At 50.1% G+C, this 26,244-nt stretch overlaps 1 protein-coding gene across 4 annotated transcripts in view; it reads right to left on the reverse strand.

The window, feature by feature from the left end:
- Window positions 1-126: 126 nt before the first annotated feature.
- RELB (RELB proto-oncogene, NF-kB subunit) overlaps window positions 127-26,244 on the reverse strand; it is a 29,232-nt gene continuing 3,114 nt past the window's right edge. For 2 of the 4 annotated variants that reach the window (XM_013063916.2, XM_013063914.2), the window contains exons 3-12: window positions 24,526-24,534; window positions 22,707-23,053; window positions 12,233-12,390; window positions 10,856-10,947; window positions 10,537-10,668; window positions 9,031-9,135; window positions 4,066-4,281; window positions 3,252-3,320; window positions 3,053-3,130; window positions 127-926 (exon numbers count right to left, since the gene is read on the reverse strand). In XM_013063916.2, coding sequence (XP_012919370.1) covers window positions 538-926; window positions 3,053-3,130; window positions 3,252-3,320; window positions 4,066-4,281; window positions 9,031-9,135; window positions 10,537-10,668; window positions 10,856-10,947; window positions 12,233-12,390; window positions 22,707-23,053; window positions 24,526-24,534 — 1,595 coding nt within the window. In that variant the 3' untranslated portion in view covers window positions 127-537. The remainder of the gene's footprint in view (window positions 927-3,052; window positions 3,131-3,251; window positions 3,321-4,065; window positions 4,282-9,030; window positions 9,136-10,536; window positions 10,669-10,855; window positions 10,948-12,232; window positions 12,391-22,706; window positions 23,054-24,525; window positions 24,535-26,244) is intronic. The other 2 variants (XM_013063917.2, XM_013063915.2) reach the window with 1 other exon arrangement.

The raw sequence follows: 26,244 nt of genomic DNA on the forward strand, positions 1-26,244 counted from the left end.
GGCCCTGGAGGGGAGGGGCGGGGCCTGGAGGAGGCGGTTGGGAGAGGCGGAGCCGGGGAGGTCACCGAGGTTTCGTGCGTGTGGGCCCTGGAGTTTCCCCAGCGGCGAAGAGACCAGACTCCCAAGGCTCAAAAACTCATCTTTATTGGGAAGACTCAGAACAAACAACCTTTACCCCCCACCTTCAAGCTCGGGGGAGGAAAGCCGAGGATCTGCACCTTTCTCCCATATGTACACTCCAGAATCCGCCTGGAGAAGGTGCCCCCACTCGCGGGGACTGAGGCAGCTTTACAAGCTGGTGCATGGGAGCCAAGCCCCTTTACCTCTCCGGACTCGGTTTTCTCATTTGTAAAATGGGCTCAGGGGAAACCGGTGCTGCGGAGCTTCTCACCAGCGCTGAAGATGTCCCATTCGGAGGAATGAGGAGGTTGGAAGACCGACCAAGGGTGGCCCAAGGGGACGGAGGTGCTGGACATCCTGGCTGGGTTTGCACGACCCCTTCCACCTCCCTCCCTCCCTCCCTCCCGTGCCTAGGGGCTACGTAGCCTCCGGCCCTGGAGACAAAAGGCCTCCCCCAAAGCCCACCTCCCGGTACTGGTTGGGGAACATGTTGCTGCCCACAAGGCTGGCTGTGCCCCCGTCCCCGGGGCCTGGGGCCTGGTATGAGTCCAGCGTCATTGGCTCGGAGCCGGAAGGATCTCCAACCGCGGGCCCTGCAGCCCCATTGCCCGTGACAGCGCTGACGAGTGGCGGCGCAGGGGGCAGCATGTCCAGCATGGTGAAAAGTGTGGGGGCTGTGGCGTCGTCGTAGGCAAAGCCGTCGTCCAGAAGGTCCGACCCACCGGGGGGCTCCAGGCCGGGGAGGGACACGGTGCCAGAGAAGAAGTCTGTGTCCGGCAGCAGAGCTGACGGAGGGAGGAACGGGCCTGCATGAATAGAGAAAAGAAGTAGGATGCTTTAGCGGCAACTCCGGGGGCTAACTCCAACACTCCAGTGCCCTGACAGTACTAAATACATGATCACTGTGGCCTCCTTTAATCCCAAGGAGATCCCCAGGGTAGGAACTATCACCATCCTCCTTTAATGAGCACACTAAGGCAAGATAATTCAGTCACACATAGCTGGCCAGTTGTAGCACCAGGGTTCCAACCATGCTCCAGCAGGGCTGGGAAGTTTTTCCAAAAAATAAAGAAGTTGAAGAGGCTCTAAAGTCCCCCTCCTCCAAATTATAGAGACCACCCCAAAAATGAAATCCCCACACACAGGAGACCCAAATGAGAAGTCCCCAGGCCCCAAACTGGAAGGTAAAATTATGTGGAGGTGTTAAATTATATAGAGGAGAGTCTTTCTCTGAGACAAGACAAACCTCACCAGCAAAGGTGTCTTATGCTTATCTCAGAAAGAGACCCAGGGCAGCTGGGTCTCTTCTCCAGGGACTCTATCTCCCAGCCTCCCTTAGAGCTAAATGTGGTCATGTGACTAAGCTCCTCACTGGAACATAGGCATGAAGGCTGGAACTTTGGCAGCCATCTTGGACCAGGAGATGGAAACTGTGAGTTGAAAATGGCAGAAGCGTGCTTGGGTCTCTGATGATCATAATAGCCTCTAAACCATCTCAGGACTATCTACCTCTGTTTACCTGAGAGGAGAAGTAAAAGTCTAGCCTGTTGAAGCCCCTGTTAATTTGGGGTTTGCAATGAATACAGCTAAACATGACCATAACAAATGCAGGGGGCATTCTTGTCTGTCAAGTTCCTAAGATCTCCTGAGCACTAACTCTGTGCCAGCCACTATGCTAACTAACTGTGTGATACAACCTCACTAAGTTCTAAAAAGGACCCTAAGAGGTAAGGTTTCCATCTGAGAGATGAGATCCCAAAGAGATCCCACAGTGGCTAAATTCAGGCCTCAGAATCCAAACTCAGTCTAATTCCAGAGGCCATGCTCCTAACCATTATGCTATCATGCCAGAGCAGCTTTGTCCCAAGGATTGGGGAGGAGGGCCTTTAGGCACTGGAAAGTTGGGGTGATGGAGGAGGTAGATGAATGGCAGATGGCTAATGGGGAGAGGCTTTGGGAATAGGGGATGGAAGGCTGGCAAAGCGGGCTAGGATTGGTGGTTGCTATGGGTGGGGCTCTGAGCAGTGGTTACCAGGGGCAGTGGGTAGGGGGAACAACAGGTAATCCCTGAAACCTCCAGGGTGGGACTGGCTGGAGTGGTCCAGGCTCAGCAGACTCTGAGTGGTTGACTGTCAGAGGTCAGTGGGAGAGCTGGGCACCCTGGGGTAGCTGGGTTCTTAGGCGGAGTGTTCTTAGAGCCAGTGGTCAGTCGGTGGGGAAGCTTCTGATCACAGCCAGACAGGGCTGCAGCTCCCAGGAAGTGGAGGCTGGCGTGTGAGTTGAGATGAAGACACGGGGAGAACAGACCAGAGGGTGGTTGGGCTAGAGACAGGCTCTGGATTAAGGTTGGCTGGCTCTGCCAACCCTTCCCGTTTATCTACCATCCTCTCCTGCTACCTGCTCTACGTAGTGTTTCATCACTCATCTGTACAGCTGCCCGGATACAGCTCCCTGCTCCACCGCACATGTGGCGACCTCAGCTGAGAAACTTCACCTTTCTGGGCCTGTTTCTTCACCAGTAAAATGGGGGGGGGTGTGGTACGATTTCGATTCAACGAGTAGACCTATAGAATGCACTTATGTGCCAGTGATATGGTGTCTGTAAAAATAAATGCGTTAAAATCTGAAAGGCCAATGAGGAAGGTCTATGGTGAAACTTTTCAGGGGAGCAGCTGAGGCTCGGAAAGGTGGAGCAACTTGGTGGGGTTCACACAGCCAGTGAACAGCCCGGCAGACATCAGAGCCTCCTGATGGTATCCAGAGCTGTTCTTCTTTCTACTTCATGCTGCTGCCTGAGATGTCAGTTCCTGACCTTGGGGGAGTTTTGGGGGAGCTCCTGAAGAGGCCAAAAGCAGGGCTGCAGCTCACACTCATCCCACTTCAGAGAGCAGGAGCTTGCCCTCGGCGGGGACCCACTTGCGCTGTGACCCACCTGAGCTGGGGTTGGGCAGGAAGTGATCCAGGAAGGCTGGCTTTTTCTTCCGCCGTTTGCTCTCGATGCCATGGGGGTCTGAGGGAAGGCAGAGATGAGAACCCCTGGACCCTCACAGCCCTTCCTCCCCAGCCTGGGGCTTAGCCATCCCCTCCCAGGAACCAGAAGATGGGTGTGGAAAGGGGCAGAGGGGACACACCCGAGCTCTTCAGCTCCCCAAGGACGTCAGGTATCCCCCGTTTCCGCTTCTTGTCCACGCCATAACTGTCTGTTCAGGAGATAACAGGGGCAATGTTATCCATCAACAATAATAATTAAGACTTAATTATAGAGACTACTTGGAAAGTCATTGAGCTGTTCTAGTTCTTGGCCAACTAATGCAAATAGATATCCACATCTTAATCAGAATGCAACCCAAATCCACTTCTGTGTTGTTCCTGGGACACTGCAGCATGATCCTGCCTCAGGACCTTTGCACTTGCTACTCCAGCTGCTTGAAACCCTATTTCCGAACTCCCACTACTTCCCCTGGAGAACTGCTTAGTCAACCCCACATTCTCAGCTCAACTGTCCCCTCCTCCAGAAAGCCCTCCCTAACCTCAAAGTCTGGGTCAAATGCCCCCCTGAGCAATCTGAGTCTCCTGAGCAATTCCATCCCAACTATAGGACTGTGAGACTTATGAGGATGGGGCTGAGGCCATCTTGGGTCACTGCAATGTCCCTAGAACCACCCAGTACAGGGTCGGGCATGAGCAGGCATGCTGAGAGAAGAAATCATCAAATACTCCCCAAATGCCATCAGATAGGTACTATTACTTCCACTTTGTGCAAGAGGAGACTGAGGTTCAGGGAGAGACCAAGGACACATAACCAGTAAGAGGGGGAGCCAGGAACCGAACCCCAGTCGGTGCAGTCATGAGGCTGTGTTTTACTTCTGCCTCTTCTTCCCCTGTCCCCTTTAGGCCAAAGACCTTGTCTCTGGGCAGCGGGTCACCCTGGATTGCTGTGGTTACCATGGTCCCGAGGCAGGTACGTGAAGGGCAGAGGCTCACTGCAGACCCCGTCAGTAAGCCGCTGCAGGAAGACGTTCACGGTCACAGGCTCAACGATTTCCAGGTCCTCATAGGGTGGTGTCTTGAACACAATGGCGATCTGGCGGTGCACATCGGCCTGGGAGAAGTCAGCCCGGCCTTCCCAGGAGGCCCTGCTAAACACCACCGATATATCCTCTGGCGGGAAAGTGGGGACATCAGCTGAGCCAGGATGCTGGCCCACCAGGCCCCCAACTCAGTCAGCCTCCCCCCAAATCAATACTGATATTCTCTTTAAAAAATATATATATATTTGAAGTTAAAATACATTTGATTTTAAGAGAGCTCCATGCCCAACATGGGGCTTGAACTCACAACTCCAAGATCAAAACTTGCACGTTCTACCAACTAAAACGGCAAGGCACTCCCAATGTTGATATTCTTAACACTAAAACTAATCAGAGGGGCACCAGGGTGGCTCAGTTGGTTAAGCATCTGACTCTTGGTTTTGGCTCAGGTCATAATCTCAGGGTCATGAGATGGAGCCCCCCATCGGGCTCCGTGCCCAGCACGGAATCTGCTTAACATTTTCTCCCTTTCCCTCTGCCCCTTCCCAACTCAAGCGCATGTGTACGTGTGCTCACTCTCTCTAAAATAAATATTCTTTTAAGATTTTATTAATTTGGGGCGCCTGAGTGGCTCAGTGGGTTAAGCCTCTGCCTTTGGCTTAGGTCATGATCTCAGGGTCCTGGGATTGAGCCCCACATCGGGCTCTCTGCTCAGTGAGAAGCCTGCATCCCCCTCTCTCTTTGCCTGCTGCTCTGCCTACCTGTGATCTCTCTCTGTGTTAAATAAATAAATAAAATCTTTAAGAAAAAAGATTTTATTTATTTATTTGACAGACAGATCACAAGCAGGCAGAGAGGCAGGCAGAGAGAGGGGGAAGCAGGCTCCCTGCCGAGCAGAGAGCCCAATGCGGGGCTTGACCCCAGGACCCCAGGACCCTGGGGTCATGACCTGAGCTGAAGGCAGAGGCTTTAACCCATTGAGCCACCCAGGCACCCCTATATAGTTTTATATATCATCTCATTCAATCCTTTTACTAACCTGAGAGGCAGGTAGAATTAATATCCTCACCACATCAGATGCTCCCCACCATCAGATTTAGTGATTCACTAAGGGGACTCATGGGACTCAGCATATAGTCATACTCATGCTATGATTTACTTTGGCAAAAAGATACTAGCAACCTCAGTAAAGGAAAGTATGCCTGCATGAGCTTCCAAGAGTCCTCTCCCCGTGGAGTCACAGAGAACACGCTAATCCCCCACCCCCAGTAACAAACTATGACCACACACAGGAAATGCTAGCTATCAGGGAAGCTCACTGGAGACTCAGTTCCCAGAGTTTTTATTGGCACCTGATTATATAGGCACTCTCTGCCTGGCATATATCAAAATGTCAGGCTTCTAGAAGCAGAGCCGGTGTTCAGCGCAAACCACATTGCCCATACAAACAGTTTAAGCACCATGAGTCCCTCTCATCAGTCAGGGAATAGTGGGAGTCCTCTCAAAATCCAAGTTCTCGGGGCGCCTGGGTGGCTCAGTGGGTTAAGCTGCTGCCTTCAGCTCAGGTCATGATCTCGGGGTCCCAGGAGCGAGTCCCACATCAGGTTCTCTGCTCAGCAGGGAGCCTGCTTCCTCCTCTCTCTCTTTCTCTCTCTGCCTGCCTCTCTGCCTACTTGTGATCTGTCTGTCAAATAAATAAACAAAATCTTTAAAAAAAAAAAAATCCAAGTTCTCAAAAGCCAGCCAAGATTCAACCTTGTAGGCAGGCCTTTCAAAGGATAACAGTCTCAGACCCGCTATATTAACTCTTTGACACGCCCATTTTAAACATGTGGAAACTGAGGCGTGGAAGAGGAAAAATACTTACCCAAGGTCACACAGCTGGTAGCAGAATAGGATACAGTATGCTATTCTGCCTGTTGTTTCTTTTTCTTGTCTTATTGCATTGCCTCTCATCACACTAATTTCATCTACAGAGGCTTTATATATATCACACATACACAGATTGCCTCTGAGTCACACAACAATCTTATGAAAAAAAGTACCTTTAGGAAACCCATTATATAGAGGACGAAGCAAAGGCACAGAGACATGAAGGCACTTGTCCAAGGTCACAAAGCCAATATGTGGTGGAGCCAAGATGGGAATCCAGGTGGGCTAGAGCTCTTTGCCACCAGATCCTAAGGGCTTGGGGAAGTAACCTAATATGTCTGTGCCTAGTTTCCTCACCTAAACAGAAACAAAATCAGCACCCCTATCTCACAGGCTTGCTAGAAGGGTTAAGTAAAGGTGCTCCAGCCCACATTAAGTATGATTGCTTTTATTAGGATTATGCAAAGTCCTAGCTTCAGGCTTGGCACTCAGAAATTCTCAGTATATGCTAATTCTTTGCAGTGTAGTTCTTGGATAAGTGAGATCCTGTCTCATCCTAACACCAACCCATAAAGGGATAAGGGAAACAGAGGCTCGGGGTGGTGAAGTCACCAGCCCAAGGTCGGCCAGTGAACAAAAAAATGGAACAGGACTCACAGCTGCCTCAAGTTATTCACACACATGTGGAACAGCTTCCCTGCCCTTCCCCCAGCTCCCATGATCCTAACAATCTTCTTGGCATTCCTCAGATCTTGGCTGAAATATCACCTCCTCTGGGAAACCTTCTAAGATGCCCAGCCCCTACCTGGTCTTCCTATTGTTTTAGCTTTTCTGTCCAGTCTTCGTGCTCAGTCTTCTTCCCTCTCAGCAGAACTCACACTTGTAATTCATGTTTCTTTCCCTACCCCCGCCCCCCACACTAAACTGGGAGCCCTGTGAGAGCAGAGCCCGGGCCTGTCGCTGTCATCACCGTGTCGCAGCACTGCCTAACACAAAGGCCCAGCACAGAGGAACCACTCACCCTCCAGGTGCTCATTCACTCAAAATTTTATAAGAATCTTCTCCCACTCCTAGGCATATATCCAAGAGGACTGAAGACAGGTTTTCAAACAAAAACTTACACACAAACGTGCGAATGCTTGTAGCAACACTTCATGACAGCCAAAAGATGGAAACCACCCAAATGTCCACCAACTTACGAATGGATAAACAAATCCAATATCCATACGATGGAGTATCATCCCACCATAAAAAAGAATGAAGCACTGATCCGTACTATCATGTGAAAGAAGCCAGCCATGCATTGCCACCTAGTGTAGGATTCCATTTACATGAAATGCCCAGAAGAGGCAACTCCGCAGGCAGAAACAGATCAGAGGTCGCCAGGGACTAGAGGAGGCAAGATGGTGGGGTGACTGCTTATAGAGCAGAATGGGGTTCAGGGTTTCTCTCTGGGATGATGAAAACATTCTGGAACTAGGAAGTTAGCTGTGCTAAACACTGCGAGTGTACTAATGCCACTGAATTTTACACTTTAAAATGTTTTGTTTTGTTTTGTTTCAATTTTTAAAGAGTGGGAACTTGTGCCCCCCCCCAAAAAAAACAAACAAGTAAAAACATTTTTTCTCTGTAAAAAGAAATGTTTTTCCCTGAGAACTTCATCAGTGCTTGACCTTGGACTGAGCAGTTTGGGGGACACAACGGTTCCCAAGACAGTCCTGCCCTATACAAGCCAGTGGGGGGAGACAGATGTTAACCATAGAATCACAGAGCATGAGAAAGGATGGGAAGGGATTCCTGAGGCTGAGACAGTTTCTCCCACTCTGCTCCCCTCTTGTCCCATTGGCCTTGCCACTGGCCTCCAACAATGAGACCTGTTACCACCCCAGCGCCTATGTACTTGCTGTTCCCTCTGTGGCATCTCCTTACATAGTCTTCTCTCGCCCCACTGGGTAAAATTGTGCCCACAGCCCCCCCAGCCATTCTTCCCTATCCCCTTCCTCAGAATTCTTTTTCTCCAAATACTACTTTTCTCCATCTTCCTGAAGCTTTTTCAACTCTCTTTCTCTTTTATTTTTCCTCCCAGAAGAATGATTAGGAGCACAGACCACCTGCATTCAAATTCTGTCTCTTCCTGCCTAGCTGTGTGACCTGGTGCACATTACTTAACCTTTCTGTGCCTTAGTTTCCTCCTCTCTAAAAGAGAGGTAATAATTGGATCTACCTTATAGAACTGTTAGGCAATCATATGAGCTAACAAGTGAGGTGTAGAAAGTGCTTATAACAGAGCTTGGCACACAGGAGAAGGAAGAGACATAGACCTCTTAGGTTAGATCACTAGGTGGTGACATTATTCATAACAGAATCACAGGATAAAAAATGGAGAGGATATAGAAAAGATCTATACAGTAAGAGGGAAAGCTCTCTCCAGCCAGGCAATGCTTGTGTGCACCTACTGTTGGCTTTTTGGTTTTGCCAGCACTGGGCTTGAACGCACAACCCTGAGGTCAAGACCTGAGCTGCGACCAAGAGTCAGAGGTGTAACTGAGTGAGCTGCGGAGCTGCCCACACCTATTTTTTTTTAAACCCTATTTGAAGAAAAGACATTTGAATAGACATGAATGGAGGAGATACTTCTCCAGTCTCCATTTTCTTCATCTGCAGCCATCATCCAGCCCCGATTAAGAATTTATTTACAGGACTCCAAGATTTTAAGGTCAGGGTCCCAGGAGTCGGTGGTAGGGAGCACAGCCTGGCACACAGCATGGCCAGCACACACAGCTCTGCATCTTTGTACACGAACCAGTGAGTGAGCAGCTCTGTGAGTGAATGAACTGATGATGGGCTGTTTGTAGTCTGACTCCCAAACCAGGGTTTTGGATCCTTCCACTGCACCACCCCCATTAACCAGCTCCACCTCATGCTTCACCTCCAGGCTTCCTGGCTCCCCCATGCAGGGCAAGCCACCCGCTGGTATTCCGCCCACGCGCTGTCCCAGGTCCCTCACCTTTCTGCACCTTGTCACACAGCAGGTAGAGCTCCTCGCCACCCGTGCACGGCCCACTCTCCTTGTTGATTCGGCAAATCCGCAGCTCTGATGTGTTTGTGGACTCTGCAAGTACCAGAGTTAGTGGTATATAAGAAAGGACGAGAATTCAGTCATCAAACCCTCAGCAGGTACCCCGTGGGTGCCCACCGTGCGCCATGCAGAGATGAGAAATGGAGAAGTCAGAGGGCAGGGGCGTCTGATCCTCCTGGGGCCCGGTCCGGGGAGAGAAAGAAGATGCTCAGACAGATGAGTTGATGGACAGTTGCAAGTCCTCCAGGCTGACGGCCCAAAGGGAAGCCATCAGCCCTCAGAGGAGAGTTGGTGGGGTCAGGGGTCAAGACCATTAGTAGACGAGGATTAATGGTGTGAAATCCGTAGTGGAGACCCATGGTTTTCGCCCATCTAGCAATCCCAGACCATCCTCTGTCAACAGCCCCTTTAGTTCCTTTCTAGGAAACCGCCTCCCTGTCCCATTTTAGTCCTGGGGACAGGATAGGGCGGAACCCACTCCCTAGCTCAGCAGTGATCACATGCTCCAAACCTGGCCAATTAGAACATTGCCTCCACCTGACCATAGCTGATTGGTCACAGAGGAGCACATAACTCAAACCCAGGCCAATGAGAAACAGCCCTGAGGCTCCAGCCAAAAATACTGGGTAAAGGAAGCTCTCTTTGGGCATGGGAAAGAGGTTCCAAGATGTAGGATATAAGCCTAGAGCTGCATACAGTCATTTTGTCCCCACCATGGATGGGCTGTGCCAAAAATGACTCTAACTTGAAGGAAGTATAGCTGAAAGATGGAAAGAGATCCTTAATGACATCATTGAGCACCTAGATACAGCCAGACCTGAAGCACTTTACTACCTCAGATCTTTTAAATTAATGGAACAAACAAACTGGTTGGTGTTTTTTTTATTTTCTCCTTCAGATCTTTTGAATTGGAATTCTGTCATTTGCACCCACCTGACTGGATTGATTTCTCTTCCCATTTTGATACTGGTGGCAGTCACTGCAGGCGCTAAAACCTAACAGCCATTCCCAATCTTCTCTTTCATACCCATATCCCCCTGTAGAAGATGGAAACCCTAAATATTTGCTTTCCCAGACTCCCCTACAACTAGGGGCCACCATGAGACCAAGTTCTGGCCAATGAGACATAAGCAGAAGTCTAGTAGGAAAGAGGGGAGATTCTGATGAATACATTATATTCTGTATAAAAGAGAAAATTATTACTACTCATGTTGCCTCTTCCCTAGACTTGCCTAGTATAGTGGTACAGATTGTGCACTCTATAATACGAGAAGGCCTCATTTCCATAGGCCACCTAATAAATGCTGAACACTGGACTTGGGCAGTGTACAGCCTGCACTCCATACAGCCTGTTTGTCCATGCCATCGTACATGGGCCTTTCCAGGACCTGTGGCCAACAAATATCCCTGATACGCCCCGCACCCTAGACTCACTCTTGTCATAGACAGGCTCGGAGAGCACGGGGTCCATGCGGCGCATCTGTCCTTGCTGGTCCCTGTATGAAGCCTGGAAGCAGATCCTCACGACATTCATGTCTACCTCCTGATGGTTCTTCAGGGAGCCGGCTATAGGAGAGATATGGGGATGCTGAGGGTGGGGGAGGGAGACTCTGGCAGGGAGATGGCAGACAACGAAGGGAGGGGGTTGGGGAGATAGCGGATACCAGAGAAGGGAGAAGGGGGGGAATGGGGTGGCAGAGGGCACGAGGGGGTTCAGGAGGACAAGACAGTCAGGCTGGTTGCAGGGCCTCACCATTGTAAGGGTCGATGCCCAGCTGAATCTTGCGCTCGATGGCAGCCTCAATCTCCTTCTTCCTCACACATTGGATGCCCAGATTGTTAAAGCTGAACAGGGAGTGGGGAGGAATGGGTGAAGGGAGGCAGTTGTGAAGAGGCAGGTTTAGCTCTAACTCCAGCAGAGAGGCTGCCTCGGGGCTCACAGTCTCAGGGGCCCCAGCATTGGGAGGGGCCTGGGGTTTCAACCTCTCAGGAGTGTTGGGGAGTCTCGAGAGTACCTGGGGGTGCCCCTCATCTTTACTGCACGAAAACACGGGGCCGCCTCCTCCAGAATGAGAAAGCGGCAAGGGAAACATCACTGCGATGCCAACTTTTAAAAAGCCCATCAACACAGCAAGGATCAAAACATCTGAGAACGCTCCCTACTGGGGAAGTTATGAAGAATCAAGCACTCTCCCCCACGGGTAGGACTGTTAACATAATCAGCAATTACACTGAGGACAATATGAGGGCATTCATTCATTCCACAGTATTTCCTGAGCACCTACTGGGTGCCAGGCAGCGTGTGGGGGGACCCAAGGGGGACACAGCGGGGAACAAAAGAGACAAAATCCCTCCTCTCATGGACCTTACATCTTTGCTAAATTTTTAAATCACAGAAAGTTTACATTGAGAGTTAATCGCTGAAGTTAGAGCCAGCGAGTTCGCCTCTAGGAACTGATCCTAGAGAAGAAATGATATATATGTAAAGCCACGCGTTTAATAATAGGGCCACAGGAGCACGGAACTATCTTAAGGGCCCATTACTAGGCGGCTTGTTCAAGTAATGGTGTACAGCTGTATATTGGAATACTATGAAGCCAAGAAAACGGATGAGCTCAAAATGCCTAAAAACAAGGTACAAATGTCTGCTACCATTTGTAAGGGGAGAAAAATAATAGACATGCATAGCATATTTTTAATTGCCTCCAGGAAGGACCACTGACAGCTGCATGACCAAAGGTGGAAGGAAATTTGCTTTTCACTATACAGTCTTTCTGAACCTTTTATTTTTTTATTTATTAAAAACGTATAAATTATTAAGCGAGAGAAAGAATGATCTTGCAGTGAAGTCAGGTCTGGAGTCAAATCCCTGCTCTGCCATTCCTCCAAGTCTCAGTTTCCGCCTTGACAAAATGGGCATAAATACAACTGTGTGTGAAGGTGTGTGCAGCAGGGCCCCAGGCCCAGGTACGCCCCTCTACCCCTCGACCCCGCTGCCGGGCCCAGCCTTGGTCTCCCCACCGAGGAATTGCTGTGGGGAGAATCTGGCCAAGCGGCCCCTTGCCCTAAGGTCTCCCTGGGCACCTCCATGACCTGGGGTGAAGGGTTGGGGGGATCAGGGGTCGAGTACCTGTGCCGAGGGCTGACATGAGGCCGTAACCTCACCCTGCAGACGCCGTCGGTGCAGTCTTTCCCCACGAGGCTGTGGGGGTGGACTCGGTGAGGCCAGTCCTTCCACACCAGGCAGGCAGTCACCTCCACCTCCCGAAGCCCTCCACAATCCCGGAGCTGCAGGGAGACAGGCGCATCTTTGGGGTCCCCTGGCAGACACCTGCACCCATCCCAACTCCCTGGGGCTTCCTTCAATAGCTCTCCAAGCTTCTCCCCCAGGATGATGGAAGGGGGTTTGCTTAAGACCCTTCTGAGATCCTAAACCAAAGGCTTCTCTGGCTGCTGGTCTGGGGCCTCATAACATCAGACCTGCCCTGCCGATGTGCGTTCTTCAGCCACTATGAGTTTTGTTTTGTTTTTTAAAGATTTTATTTATTTATCTGAAACAGACAGACACAGTGAGAGAGGGAACACAAGCCAGGGGAGTGGAGAAGGAGAAGCAGGGAGCCCGATACGGGGCTCGATCCCAAGACCCTGAGATAACTGGAGCCGAAGGCAGATGCTTAATGACTGAGCCACTCCGGCACCCCAGCCACTATGAGTTTTTAAAACCTTGGATGCACTCAGGCTCTTCAAGTACTGCCCACAGAGAACTTAATAATGACCGGGGAAGGAAAGCACCTTCACAACGGAAAACCCACTGGACACCATCTAAATCAGGTGACCAAGGGCAGCAGCACCAATACTGGGCCCAGATGACCTGGGGAGACTGACTGGGTGCCCTGGGAATGCACGACCTCACTTCTGTGACAGCCCTCCAGGAGTATGTCACCCGAATCTCACCGTGACTCCTCAAATGAGCCCAAATCACGGGTCATCAGGTGAAAAAAAATCAGTGTCGCAAAAGACAATAAAAAGATGGGCATCATATTTCGGTGAAAATCGAACAAATAGTATCTTTTGACCTGGCTGGTAATCACATGGTGTATACCTATACAAAATGTAGAGAGCTGTACATGAAGATTTGATCAATTGCAACTTGATTAAAAAAAAAAAAAGTGTGTGCGGTGGGGAGACCACAGAGACATGACAACCGAATGCAATGTAGGCTCCTTAACCGGATCCTGGATTGAGGAGGAAGAAGCCACTGGATATTTGGGGGACAACTAGGAAATGTAACACATTGGATGACACAATGGGATACCGTTAGTTTTCCTAGGGATACTAATAATTTTGTCACCACGTGGAAGCTTATTCGCAGGAGGTGCCCACTATCCCACTATCCCGCTATCCCACTATCCCGCAGGGAAGTAATGTGATATTGACAACACACGTGCAAATAGTTTAGCAAAAACAAGGTGTGCGTGTATCCGTGTGTGTGTGCACGCGCGTGCGTTCGGACAGAGGAGTGTGACAGAGACAGCGAAGGTGGCAAAACGACAACCGGCGGATACAGATTAAGGGCACACAGATACTCATTGCATTGTTCTTCCCATTTTTTTGTAATTAAAAAACGTTTCGTCCAAACTCATTAAACTGGATTCATTAAATATGTGCGATTTTGTATATACACATGATAGCTCAAGAAAACTTACAAAAAGAGATGACATTTTTGTTCAAATGTGGGGAAAATTTGGAGCCTGCACTTAAAAAGTATGAGACAGGGACGCCTGGGTGGTGTCCAGTCCTCTGAGCCTCCCACTCTTGGTTTCGTCTCAGGTCGGGAGCTCAGGGTCATAGGATCAAGCCCCATCTTGCCCTCCCCACTTAGTTCCGAGTCTGCTAAAGTTTCTCTCTCCCTCTCTCTCCCTCTCTCAAATAAATAAATAAACCTTTAGGGCGGGGCTCCTGGTGACTTAGTCCATTAAACTTCTGCCTTCAGCTCAGGTCATGATCCCAGGATCCTGGGATCCAGCCCTGCGTCATGCTCCCTGCTCAGCTGGGGGCCTGCTTCTCCCTCTTTCCATCCCCCAATCCCCCCTCATTCTCTCTCTCTCTCTCTCAAATAAATTAAAATCTATAAAAAATAAAAATAGAAAGTATGAAATATCCTGTTATTCCAGATTTCCGATTCTATTTTTTTTTTTAAGATTTTATTTATTTGGGTGGCTTAGCTTGTTAAGTAAGCATCTGCTTTTGGCTCAGGGACCAAGCCCCAGGTCTCGGGTTCTTCACTCAGCGGGGAGCCTGCTTCTCCTTATTCCTCTGCTTCTCTCTCTTTCTCTGTCTCTCATGAACAAATAAATAAAATTTTTAATAAATAAAAGAGGGAGAGAGAGAGCCCAAGCAGGGTGAGTGGGACACAGAGGGAGGTTGAAGCAGGCTCCCCGTTGAGCAAGGAGCCCAGTGTGGGACTCAGTCCCAGGACCCTGGGATCATGGCCTGAGCCGAAGGCAGCCGCCTAAACGACTGAGCCATCCAGATGTCCCATCTAGATTCTCTTTAAAAATAAAGTTAGTTAAGGCACCTGGGGCAGGAGTTCATGCTCAGCAGCCTCCAGCAGGAGCAGATAGAAACCAGCCCTTTAGACAGGCCAGACCCAGCCCAGATCCACCTGGCTTTTCTGGGTTCCCCACTAGGACCTGCTGGCATCAAAGAACCTGTAAAGCCCTTCTAAAAGGGCTTTTAGAAGTTCTTCTTAAAAAGAATTTCTAAAGCCCTTGCCCATGCAGAGACAAATAAGTAAACAAACCAAAAAACAATGAATGAATGCATCTCTGTGGGGGAGTATCGCCCTCTAGGGGACGTTTTGGATATTGGGGGGGTGAGTTGGGTTGACACAGGGATTTGTGTGTCACATCCCACAGCCCACATCCCACAGCAGGCAGGACCTGGGACCAGAGACGTCACACAGCCTGCAATACCAGGGACGGTCCCACACAAGTCCTGCAAGACTTCCGATCATCCCACCAACACTCCCACTGGGGACAAACCTATTTAAAATGATCAGAGCCAAGATCCTAGCCATTTTACATACATAGTCCTTTTACCCATAATTTTAAACAAAGATTTTTATTTATTAATTTGACAGAGAGAGAGAGAGTGTGTGAGCACAAGCAATGGGAGCAGCAGGGAGAGAGAGAGAGAGAGAGAGAGAGAGAAGGAGGCTCATCACTGAGGATATGGGGCTCCATCCCAGGACCCTGGGATCATGACCTGAGCCAAAGGCAGATGCTTAACCGACGGAGCCACCCAGGTTCCCCTCTTTTTTCCCATAATTTAAAAATACACTGAATTTTCCAGGTGTTAATTGAGGGAAGACTGGCCCGCAACTGCCACTTTTATTAAGATTCCCTGGGGCCATGTCGGAGCATTTACACATTGAAATAAAGGTGCTTATTATGCTGTATTATTTTCCTTTCATTTCATATTAAAGTTAGGGCATGATCGGGGCGCCTGGGTGGCTCAGTGCGTTAAAGCCTCAGCCTTCAGCTCAGGTCACAGTCTCAGGGTCCTGGGATCAAGCCTCGCATTGCGCTCTCTGCTCAGCAGGGAGCCTGCTTCCTCCTCTCTCTCTCTCTCTCTCTCTCTCTCTGCCTGCCTTTCTGCCTAATTGTGATCTCTGTCTGTCAAATAAATAAATTAATTAAAAAAAATAAAGTTAGGGCATGATGGATTTGGGGATGATTATGAGTAGCCGGATGTGATATTGTCTATAAATTTCACTGAGTCAGGTGGGGTTAAAGCTATTCATTTAACCAGCTCCCCACTGCACTGTTAGGAGATTAAGAAAAGCTCAGAGTCAACAGTCTCAGAACTCATGAGAACTGCAGGACTGAAACCTTCTCGTCTCTAAGACGTCACACAAGGTCTTAGAATAAGCCAGACCTAGTACCAAATCCAGGTTCGAGGACTGGCCATTTGCATGATAAACCTCTCTGTTCCATCCTTGCCTGTAGAATGGGTATTATTAAGTACCGGGCATACAGGAGTGCTTAGGAATTACTATAGCAAACTTGCTGGGTCCCCCTGAGCAAGTAACTTCTCCTCTCTGAGCCTCAGTCTGCAGCTCTGAAAGATGGGAATAAAAATCCTGAATCCACAACCAGAGCCGGGTCATCCCCTATTGTTAGATATTTCCTGTTCTAACTCCTGGAAATCAAAACTGACACCGAGCCAGGAAAACTACCTGGAAAGACACAGAAATAATGTGGTAGGGAAAACACAGCCTCAAAGCATCACCCCATAGTAAGCTGCTCATTACAGAGGAAAGCTGTGTCCTTACAACGAAGAGCGGGGCACTTGCTCTTACGGGCTAAATTGCAGCCTCCTGCAATTCATAGGTTAAAGCCGTAAACCTCAGGACCTCAGAATGTGGCTGAATTTGGAGACAGAGTCTTTAAAGAGGTGATTAAGTTCGTGAGGCCATTAGGATGGGCTCTATCCAATCTTCCTGGGGTCCTTATAAGAAGAGGTCATCCAGACATACAAAGAGACACCAGACAAGTGAGGACACAGCAATAGAGAGGCCGTCTGCAAGACAAGGAGAGAGACCTCGGAGGAAACCAGATCTGCTGGCACCTTGATCTTGGCCCTCCAGCCTCCGGAATGCTAAGACCATACATTTGTGTGGTCCAAGGCACCCAGCCTGGGGCAGTTCGTTATGGCTGCTGGAGAGACTGACACACCGCCTTGACCATGGAATCTGACTCCGCGTCACTGAGAGTGGGACAGACTGCTGGCCCGTGTCTCCTGATGTGAGACACCGAGACCACAGCATCATCACCGGGGTGTTCCCCCCAAAAACACACAACCTGATCTCATCCGGAAACGGCCAACAAACACGGAATGTGGGACAGTTGACAAAACGTCAATCCTGTCCTCCCGCAAATGTCCACATCCCCAAACCTGAAGTCAGACAGAGAAATGAACTCAGGTCGGAGGATGCAAAAGACATCCGTCTTCAGCCATGCGGGTTGCTACACACAAATCCCATGGACCTGGAGGGCATGTAAGTGACAACAATCCCTCTCTCACAGTTCTGGAGGGTGGGAGTTGAGACGAGGGTGCCAGTGCGGTCAGGTTCCAGGTAAGGCTTCCTGCTAGAAGGGGCCCTCGAGCTCTCTGGAGTCCCTTTTAAAAATCATCCATCCCTGTCTTGACAGCTCTGCCCTCATGACCTCAGCACTCCCCAGGGGCCCTCCCTTCTAAGGCCATTACACTGGGGGCTAGGACTGCAATGGATGCATGTTAGGGGGACACAAACACTCCGACCATGGCAAGAACTGCCAGCCAAACGCAGCATGTGATCCTGGACCAAATATTAAACAAGTGACCAACAAGAATAATAGCTCTCAAGCGTATTTGGAGGGGGTGGTGCATGGCTGGCTCAGTGGGTGGGGCGTGTGACTCTCGATCTCGGGGTCTGGAGTTCAAGCCCCACGTTGGGTATAGAGATTACTTAAAAATAAAATATTTAGGGGCACCTGGATGGCTCAGTGGGTTAAAGCCTTTGGCCTGGGTCATGATCTCAGAGTCCGGGGATTAAGCCCCACATTTGGCTTTCTGCTCTGTGGGGAGCCTGCTTCTCCCTCTCCCACTCCCCCTGCTTGTCCCCTCTCTGCTGTCTCTATGTCAAATAAATAAATAAAATCTTATTTTATTTATTAGAGAAAGGAAAGAAAGGAAAAAAGAAAGGAAGAAAGAAAAAGAATATTGGGGGATTAGAATATGGATTTCATAACAGATAATATCCTTGGAGAATTAAGCTTCTAGAGAATAGTGATGGCATTTAGGATTATACAGCTCCTACACTGTAAGAAAACATTCTTGTTCTTGAGGGACACAAACTGAAATATTCTGGGCGAAGTATCATCCTCTTTCCAAGACTTTCAAATCTTCCTCTATAAATGTCTGTACAAAGGGAGAGAAAGACATGAAGCAAATAAGCCAACAGGCTTGTTTGCTGTACTATTCTTGTCCATTGCTTGTAGGTTTTACATTTTTCCAAAGAAAAAGATAGTTGGAAAAAAAAAAAAAATCCCCTGTCAGGGGCGCCTGGGTGGCTCAGTCAATTGAACATCTACCTTCTGCTCAGGTCATGACTCAGGGTCCTGGGATGGAGCCCTGCATCAGGCTCTCTGCTCAGAGGAGAGCCTACTTCCTCCTCTCTCTCTCTGCCTGCCTCTCTATCTACTTGTGCTCTCTTTCTAATAAATAAATAAAAACTTTTTTAAAAATCCCCTGTCAATTGGAAAAATAAAATCCTTAAAGACCTTAAATAAGGGCCTGAAAATGCTCCTCGATACATCACGCTTGCCCTAGTCCTGAGAATCCAGTAAACCATTCAAAGTAAACCATTCTTTTAACCAGAACATTCTGCCCTGCATGCTGCTTTTGGCCACAATGTCTGGAGCCAAATCAAATAATAACTACCTCGTTGAGTAAAGAGGGAGCCTCCCTTCCAGTGCTGGTCCACCTTCCTGGTTTCCTCGTAGCATCCTGTGGGAGCGGGAACTCCAACCCCATTTGACAGATGAGGAAACTGAGGCCAGCAGAAGCACTGAACTAGCCTCAATTCGTACAACTGGTATGACTAAAAGCCACATCTTTCTGACTCTGAAATCTGTATTTGTAACCACTATGTTGACTGTTTCCTAGAGGGTGGAGGAAGGACGGGGCTGCTCTTTCAACACCCAAATAAACCTATGAGGACAAAGCCCATCAAGGGAGAGAAGGAGGGAAGCAGGAGACCTTATATGAAAGAGTTTGGACCTGGGAGGGTGGTCAGGGAAGGCTTCCTGGAGGCGGGCTGAGGCCTCACAGGTGAGTATGAGGTGACCAGGCTTCAGGAGGAGAGCACGGCAGCCAGGAGGAAAAGCATGGGCAAAGGCCCAGTGGCTAGAGGGTGGCCAGTGAGGAGGGGCTGGGTGCCAACTGGCAGCAGGATCAGAGAGTGAGAGCTTCAGAGGCACAGGGAGGAGCTTGGGCTTCCACCTGAGGGCACTAGGGAGCCAAGAGAGGATTCTGAGCAGGGGAGAAGAGTAGATGTATAACTCAGCAGGGCCCCTCTGGCCACCTGGTGGGGGTAACTCAGAGGATACTGGGAGCTGATGGCAACGGATTAGCTTGGGCCGGAAGCCGGGGCTGTGGAATGATTAGTACACAATTCAGACTCAATGAACACTTGGGCAAAGATCCAGAAGCACACGAAGTCTCCATATCGGGGAGGCGCAAGGAACCAGGCGTCTCAGACACCAGCTAGGAGAAACAGTCGTGGGTACGAACTGCTCACAGAGGGCAATTTGGCAATATCTCTCAAATTACCTTTGACCAGCAGTTCCGCTTCCAGAAGTTATTTGCATGACACGAGGGAAATAATAGATGAGCCGAGTAGTTCTCTACAGGTTTGCTCAAAATAGGCAATGGGAAGCAACCTAAGTGCTGCCCAGCGGGCTCGCACCCACCCGCGCAACGGGGCTCAACGATAGAGAAGGGGACAGCTTTAGACCCGCTGAGGTTAGCTGTGCTCCAAGACACATTTTTTGGGTTTTTTTAGATTTTTTTATTATTTACTTATTTATTATTTTTAGAAGATTTTATTTATTTATTTGTCAGAGAGAGAGAGAGAGAGCACACAAGCAGTGGAAGCGGGAGGCAGAGGAAGAAGCAGGTTTCCCGCTGAGCAAGGAGCTCAATGTGGGACCTTGCATCCTAGCCATGACCTGGGCTGAAGGCAGACACTTAACTGACTGAGCTATCCAGGCATCCCAGATTTTTTTTTTTTTTTAAGTAATCTCTAGGGGTGCCTGGGTGGCTCAGTGGGTTAAAGCCTCTGCCTTTGGCTCAGGTCATGATTTCAGGGTCCTGGGATCAAGCCCCGAATCAGGCTCTCTGCTCAGCGGGGAGCCTGCTTCCCTTCCTCTCTCTGCCTGCCTCTCCGCCTACTTTTGATCTCTGTCAAATAAATAAATGAAATATTTTTAAAAAAATATAAAGTAATCTCTACACCCAGTGTGGGGCTTGAACTCACAATTCTGAGATCTGGAGTTGTGTGCCCTCCAGACTGAGTCAGCCAGGAGCCCCTTCAAGATACATTCTTTTTTTTTTTTTTCGTTTTTTTTTTTTTTTTTGATTTTATTTATTTATTTGACACACAGAGAGAGAGAGCACAAGTAGGCAGAGAGGCAGGCAGAGAGGGAAGCAAGCTCCCTGCTGAGCAGAGAGCCCGATGCAGGACTCGATCCCAGGATCCCGAGATCATGACCTGAGCCAAAGGCAGCAGCTTAACCCACTGAACCACCCAGGCACCCTTCAAGATACATTCTTTTTTTTTTTTTTTAAAGATTTTATTTATTTATTTGACAGAGAGAGATCACAAGTAGATAGAGAGGCAGGTAGAGAGAGAGAGAGAGAAGCAGGCTCCCCGCTGAGCAGAGAGCCCGATGCAGGACTCGATCCCAGGACCCCGAGATCATGACCTGAGCAGAAGGCAGCAGCTTAACCCACTGAGCCACCCAGGCGCCCCTCAAGATACATTCTTAAGCAAAAAAAATCCACTGTGCAAAATAGTAAATAGATTATACTCCTCTCCATGTATAAAGGGGGGACTGTACATACGTATGTATACATGTCCCTACAGAACCATAAATAACTCCCAGAAGGATGTATGAGATACTGATAAGAATGGTCACCTCTTATGCCTGGGGGTGGGATGTAGCTGGCTGGGTGTCTGACACTTGGTTTTAGCTCATGCCATGATCTCAGGGTTGTGGGATCAAGTTCCACTTTGGGCTAATGCTCAGTGTGGAGTCTGCTTGAGTTTCTCTCCCTCTCCCTCTGCTCTTCCCCCCACCCCCAGCAGGTATCTATATGTGTGTGCTCTTTCTCTCTCTCAAATAAATAAATAAATCTTTTTTTTTTTTTTTAAGAGTCACCGGGGCACCTGGGTGGCTCAGTCGGTTAAATACCTCCCTTTGGTTCAGGTCACGATCCTGGGGTCCTGGGATCAAGTCCCACATTGGGCTCCATGCTCAGCTGGGAGCCTGCTTCTCCCTCTTCCCCTCCCTCTGCTTGTGCTCCTTCTGTCTGTCCAAGAAATAAAATCTTAAGGGGTGCCTGGGTGGCTCAGTGGGCTAAAGCCTCTGCCTTCAGCTCAGGTCATAATCTCAGGATCCTGGGATCGAGCCCCACATTGGGCTCTCTGCTCAGCAGGGAGCCTGCTTCCTCCTCTCTCTCTGTCTGCCTCTCTGCCTACTTGTGATGGCTCTCTCTGTCAAATAAATAAATAAAATCTTTAAAAAAAAAAAATCTTAAAAAAAAGAGAAGAAGAAAAGGTCACCTCTGCGGGGTTGGCGTGGGGAACCTGGGGCCTGGGGACAGAAGTGGTAGACTTTTGTTCAGTTTAATTTAAATTCTGTTAATACATATGAATTAAATTAATTGACATCTTGGTAAGTTTCGAGCCATATGATTCAAAACTATAAAGCAAAATAAAGATGCGTGTAGTGAAAAACCTTACCTGCACCTTATCCATTCAGCATTACCCCAACCCCCAAAAGTCATGACTTTTTTTTTCCCTTCCAGAGTTTCTGGAGGAACATACCAGCAAATGCAAATACAGAATCTTATGTTTCCCCCATTTTAACACCAAAGGTAGTATAATCCCCTACTAAGGGGTCTGTGCCTCGATTTTTGTTTGTTTGTTTGTTTGTTTATTAATATATCTTGGAGATGGTTCCACATCAGTACCTGGGGGACAGCTTCATTTAAAAATCTCTCTGTGTGCACCGAATGCATTTATCGGCATACACACAGATAGTTTTTGTGGTTGCACAGGATTCCACTGTGTGCATAGATGTGCACAGGTTACCCTACCAGCTGCTGATTAACTCTACAGTTTCCAACTCTTTACATAAAAGGCTGCGGGGGAACTCTTGCACACCCCTCTTTTTGCCCAAAGGCTGGCTTATCCACATCGCCAATTTCCTAAAAGCAGAATGGCCAGACTTATAAATCACGATGGCAATAATACTAACCCCAGCTCATCTCTCCTGAGCACATACCATGCTGGAGGCCCTTGGCACGTTTAACTCATTCACGCCTCCTGACAACCCCCAGTGGTTAGTTGTTGTTGTTATTTTATTATTATTATTATTATCCCATTTTGTAGAGAAGGAAACTGAGGCACAGAGGGACCAAATAACCACTCCAAGGCCGCCCTGCTGGTAAATGGCAGAACAGGGATTCAAACCCGGCCACTCCAATTACTCTGGCCTCCCTTGTGGGCCAGGAGACTAGCTACCCTGCCTTTCAGGGCAATGCTAATTTTGATCAATACTGGCAATGCCCGGAAGGACGCCTTTCTTGGAATGTCCTTTGGAACCGGAGGCGAGTGAGAGTATGAAGCGCTACAACAATAGCAACGGCAATAATGATAACCACCGTGAAATACGCGAGCAATGCAGGCATGCGAATCTCCGCGCGCTGGGGGTGGTGGCGGAGGGGCGGGGCGGGGGGAGCGGGGAGGCGCGAGACCCAGCCCCGGGCCTCACCTCGATGGCGGGCAGCGTCTTGCTGGCCTCGGTGCTGCTCTCCCCGAGGATGCTGCCGGCCGAGCGGCCCTCGCACTCGTAGCGGAAGCGCATGCCGCGCTGCTTGGGCTGCTCGGTGATGACCAGGTGCGGTCGCGGCCCGGGGCCCGGCGCCGGGGGCCCGAGCCGCCCCAGGGGGCAGCTCCAGGCCGGTGGCGTGGCCGGGGGCGGGGGCGCCGCGGGGCCCAGGGTGACGGTGCTCAGGGAGGCCACCCCGCGAGGCACGAGGCGCGGCAGCCCCTCGCCCGGGCCCGGCGGCGCCCCCTCCAGGCCGAAGCCGTTCTCCTTGATGTACTCGTCGATGATCTCTGCGGGAGAAGCAAAAACTGGGGGTGACGCTGATGATAGAAGGAAAGGCCTGATGACATCCCCAAGACCTGTGCCGCCCCACCTTTCCCCATCCACTCATTTCTTCGAGACATCTTCCTTGTGGGCTGAGTGTGGGCGGCGGGTGGGGGTGGGGGGCTTGGCTCCCAACCCCAAAAAAGCCCCTACCCTGCTTGCGAACAGTTCCCCAGTTCTCAAAGCCCGAAACGCGGCGGCCTGGGTTCTCCTCCTTTACCCTCATGTCCACTCCCCTCCCTAACAGTGCCTGAAATCATGTCTCCTTCCCCTCTCGCCTGGATAAAGTTAGTGCCAGGTGACAGGCGTCCCTGTCCCGGCTTCTCCCACTCCCCGGGGATAATAACTACCCCCCAAGCGGTTCCCCCCTCAGAAAGCAGCACACCCGTCCACCAAGTACCCAAGCTGGAAGCCCGCATAGCTGCTCCTGATCCCACATCTGTCCCCATCCTTGAACCTCTTCTGCCTCTTACCTCAAATACATGTTTACACTCCCACCGCTGTTCCCCACACCCCCACTCCATTCTGGTCCACACTTACCATCTCCCCTCTGAACCACTGCTCCTGTTCCCCCTCTGGCCTCCTCCAAGTCCCCCACACACAGCCAGACATAGCTTAGGTCAGACCCTGTCCCCACTCCGCTCAGACACCTCCCATGGCTCCCATCTCCCTTAAGACTCAAAGTCAACAACCTCTCCATGTAACACCTTCCCCAAACTCGATTCATCTCAGGAAAACAAAACAAAACAAAACCCACACCCCTGACCCCCTGCCACAGAGTCTTGTGTGGACTGGCCCCCTCCTGTCCTGGGCCTTCGGCCTCCTGCCAACAAACCCCCTACCCATCTCTCGCCCTGCTCCAGTCTCTTTTCTGTTGCTTGCTCCCAGCAAGGCCTGGCCCTCTTTGGGGGTGCTGTGCCTACTCTCCATCTGCCTATTCCGTCCTTCCCCCCATTCAACCCACTCTGGCCCCTCGTCCTTCAGGTCTCAGCTCAAATGTCACCTCTTCTGAAAGGCCTACCTAGTGTGTCTTCCCAGGCCATCGGCTCCTCTTCCTGTTATCTCCTTCATAGCCTCAGCCCGATCTGACATGATCTTATTCATTTACTCCCTTTCCTACTATTGCCCCCACCAGAGGGTCAGCTCACAGGAGGGACCTCATTTGGCTCGCGGCTGAATGTGGTGCCTAGCACACGGGGCGTGCTCCACAGAGTTCACTGAGAAAACGACCCAGTGCTCAAGGTAATGGTAACACTAAGGGCAGCTGATGTGGGGAGGTTTTTCTAAGATCAAGGACTGCGGGAAGTTTGGGAACAGAAACATTAAAGTCCCCAACAGTTCTCCCCAACAGCAAAGAAGGCCCAGATCCCGCCCTGTGAGCACTAGGACATCTCGCCAACCCCCACCCCTTTCCCCAGACCTGCCCTGTGATACTTACCCAGTTCATCTGTGGAAGGAAGAGAAAGAGAAAGAGAAAGGTGAGGTCCAGAAAGTGGTTAAGACTTTCATCTTTTAAGTCAGATTCCCCAACCCCATCCCCTGGAGGCCTGGAGCCCTCCCCCTTTCTCTCTTCCTCCGTCCTGGGAAACTGGGCTCTGGCTCGCTGGGGTGCCAAACCCCAACCCCAATTGCACCCTCTTGGGCTACCCTCCCTTCAGCTTGCAATATTGGAGCCCCAGGGTCAGGGGACCCTCGAGCACCTTCTTAAAAAAACATTGAGGCCAGGAATTCAAGGCATCCTTGAGGACCCAGGGAAGCCAAGGATCTTATGACCAGGAAAAAAAACTAAACAGCTAAGATTCTAAAGGCTGGGAAAGCCCCTCATCACCTCCTTGGGAAAGCTCAGTCTTGAAAGGGGCCATGGAGAAACCGAAACAAACCTCCCGTCATTCTACAGACAGGACAATGGGAAGGCCAGAGGGAGCAGGCCGGCCTGGGGTCACACAGCGAGATGGGGCAGGCCGGGGCCAGAGCCCCTCTCAGGGTCACCTGCCCCAGCCACTGGCCACAGACAGATCAATGCCAGCCTGCCCTGCTCCCAGACCTGTCCTCTTCCTCCACTCTTGGGGAGTGGCTCCTGGTAGCCAGACCTTTGCTCCTCTGAAAGCAGTTTTCCTGCTCCCCTTATCTCCTGTGATCTGTGAAGTCAGCAGGGTAGGGAAGATACCCCCACTGGGTAGCTGGGGACACTGAGGCTGGGACAGAAGAAGGGACAGGCTGTAAATCCCTGGCAGGGCCAACCTCCGGTCACTAAACTTGGGAAAAACTCTTAGGCGTCCGTCCTGGATGACGTGTGGGCCCGGAGTTAGACTTTGCCCAGGTTGCAGGGGGAAACCGAGGCCCAGGCAGCAGTGGCCTGAGGTTTGGACTACCTCAGTTCAAATCCTGGCTGTGCAACTTCCTAACTGGAGAGCCCTGCGTCCCTCCACTTAACTCTTTTTTGCCTTGGTTTCTCCACCTGTAAAATGGACACAGTGATAATGCCTCATTGGGCTGCTGTGAAAATTAAATGAGCTAATATGTGGGAAGCACTTGGAACTGCTTAGAATAGTAGGGCCTGCATAAATGCTGGCTGCCAGCAGATCAAGTGTTGGGGGACATTCTTTTATGGACTTGGGTGACCAACCCGCCCTCCCTCTCTAGACCTCAGGTTCCCATCTCTAAAATGAAGAGCGTAGCAGACCTGCTTTCAGAGCACGGAGTATAGAGTCACACAGATGCTGGTTGGAATCCTACCTGTCACACACTCACTATATAGCCTCGGGCAAGCCTCTCAACCTCTCTGAGTCTTTCTCAAACAAGGTCTGAGCTCCCATCTCAAGGTGTGAACATGAGGATTCCGAATCCCATAGGTAAACTGCTTAGCACCATGTCTGACTGCCCTAGCCCCTCCATAAAACTTAGTTAAGAGCATTATTATCTAAAAATCCCCTTCTGGGGGCACCTGGGTGGCTCAGTCGGTTGAGCAGCTGACTCTTGATTTCTGCTCAGGTCATGATCCCGGGGGGACCTGGGATCCATCCAGCCTGTGTCAGGCTCACTGCTCAGCAAACAGTCTGCCAGAGGATTCTCTCTCCCTCTCCCTCTGCTTTTACTCTCTCTCTCTCTCTCTCTCAAACAAATAAATAAATCTTTGGGGGGAAAAATCCTCTTTCAG

The sequence above is a fragment of the Mustela putorius genome, unplaced genomic scaffold, assembly GCF_011764305.1.
Source record: "Mustela putorius furo isolate JIRA1106 unplaced genomic scaffold, ASM1176430v1.1 tig00000196_pilon_pilon_pilon, whole genome shotgun sequence".
Lineage (NCBI taxonomy): Eukaryota > Metazoa > Chordata > Mammalia > Carnivora > Mustelidae > Mustela > Mustela putorius.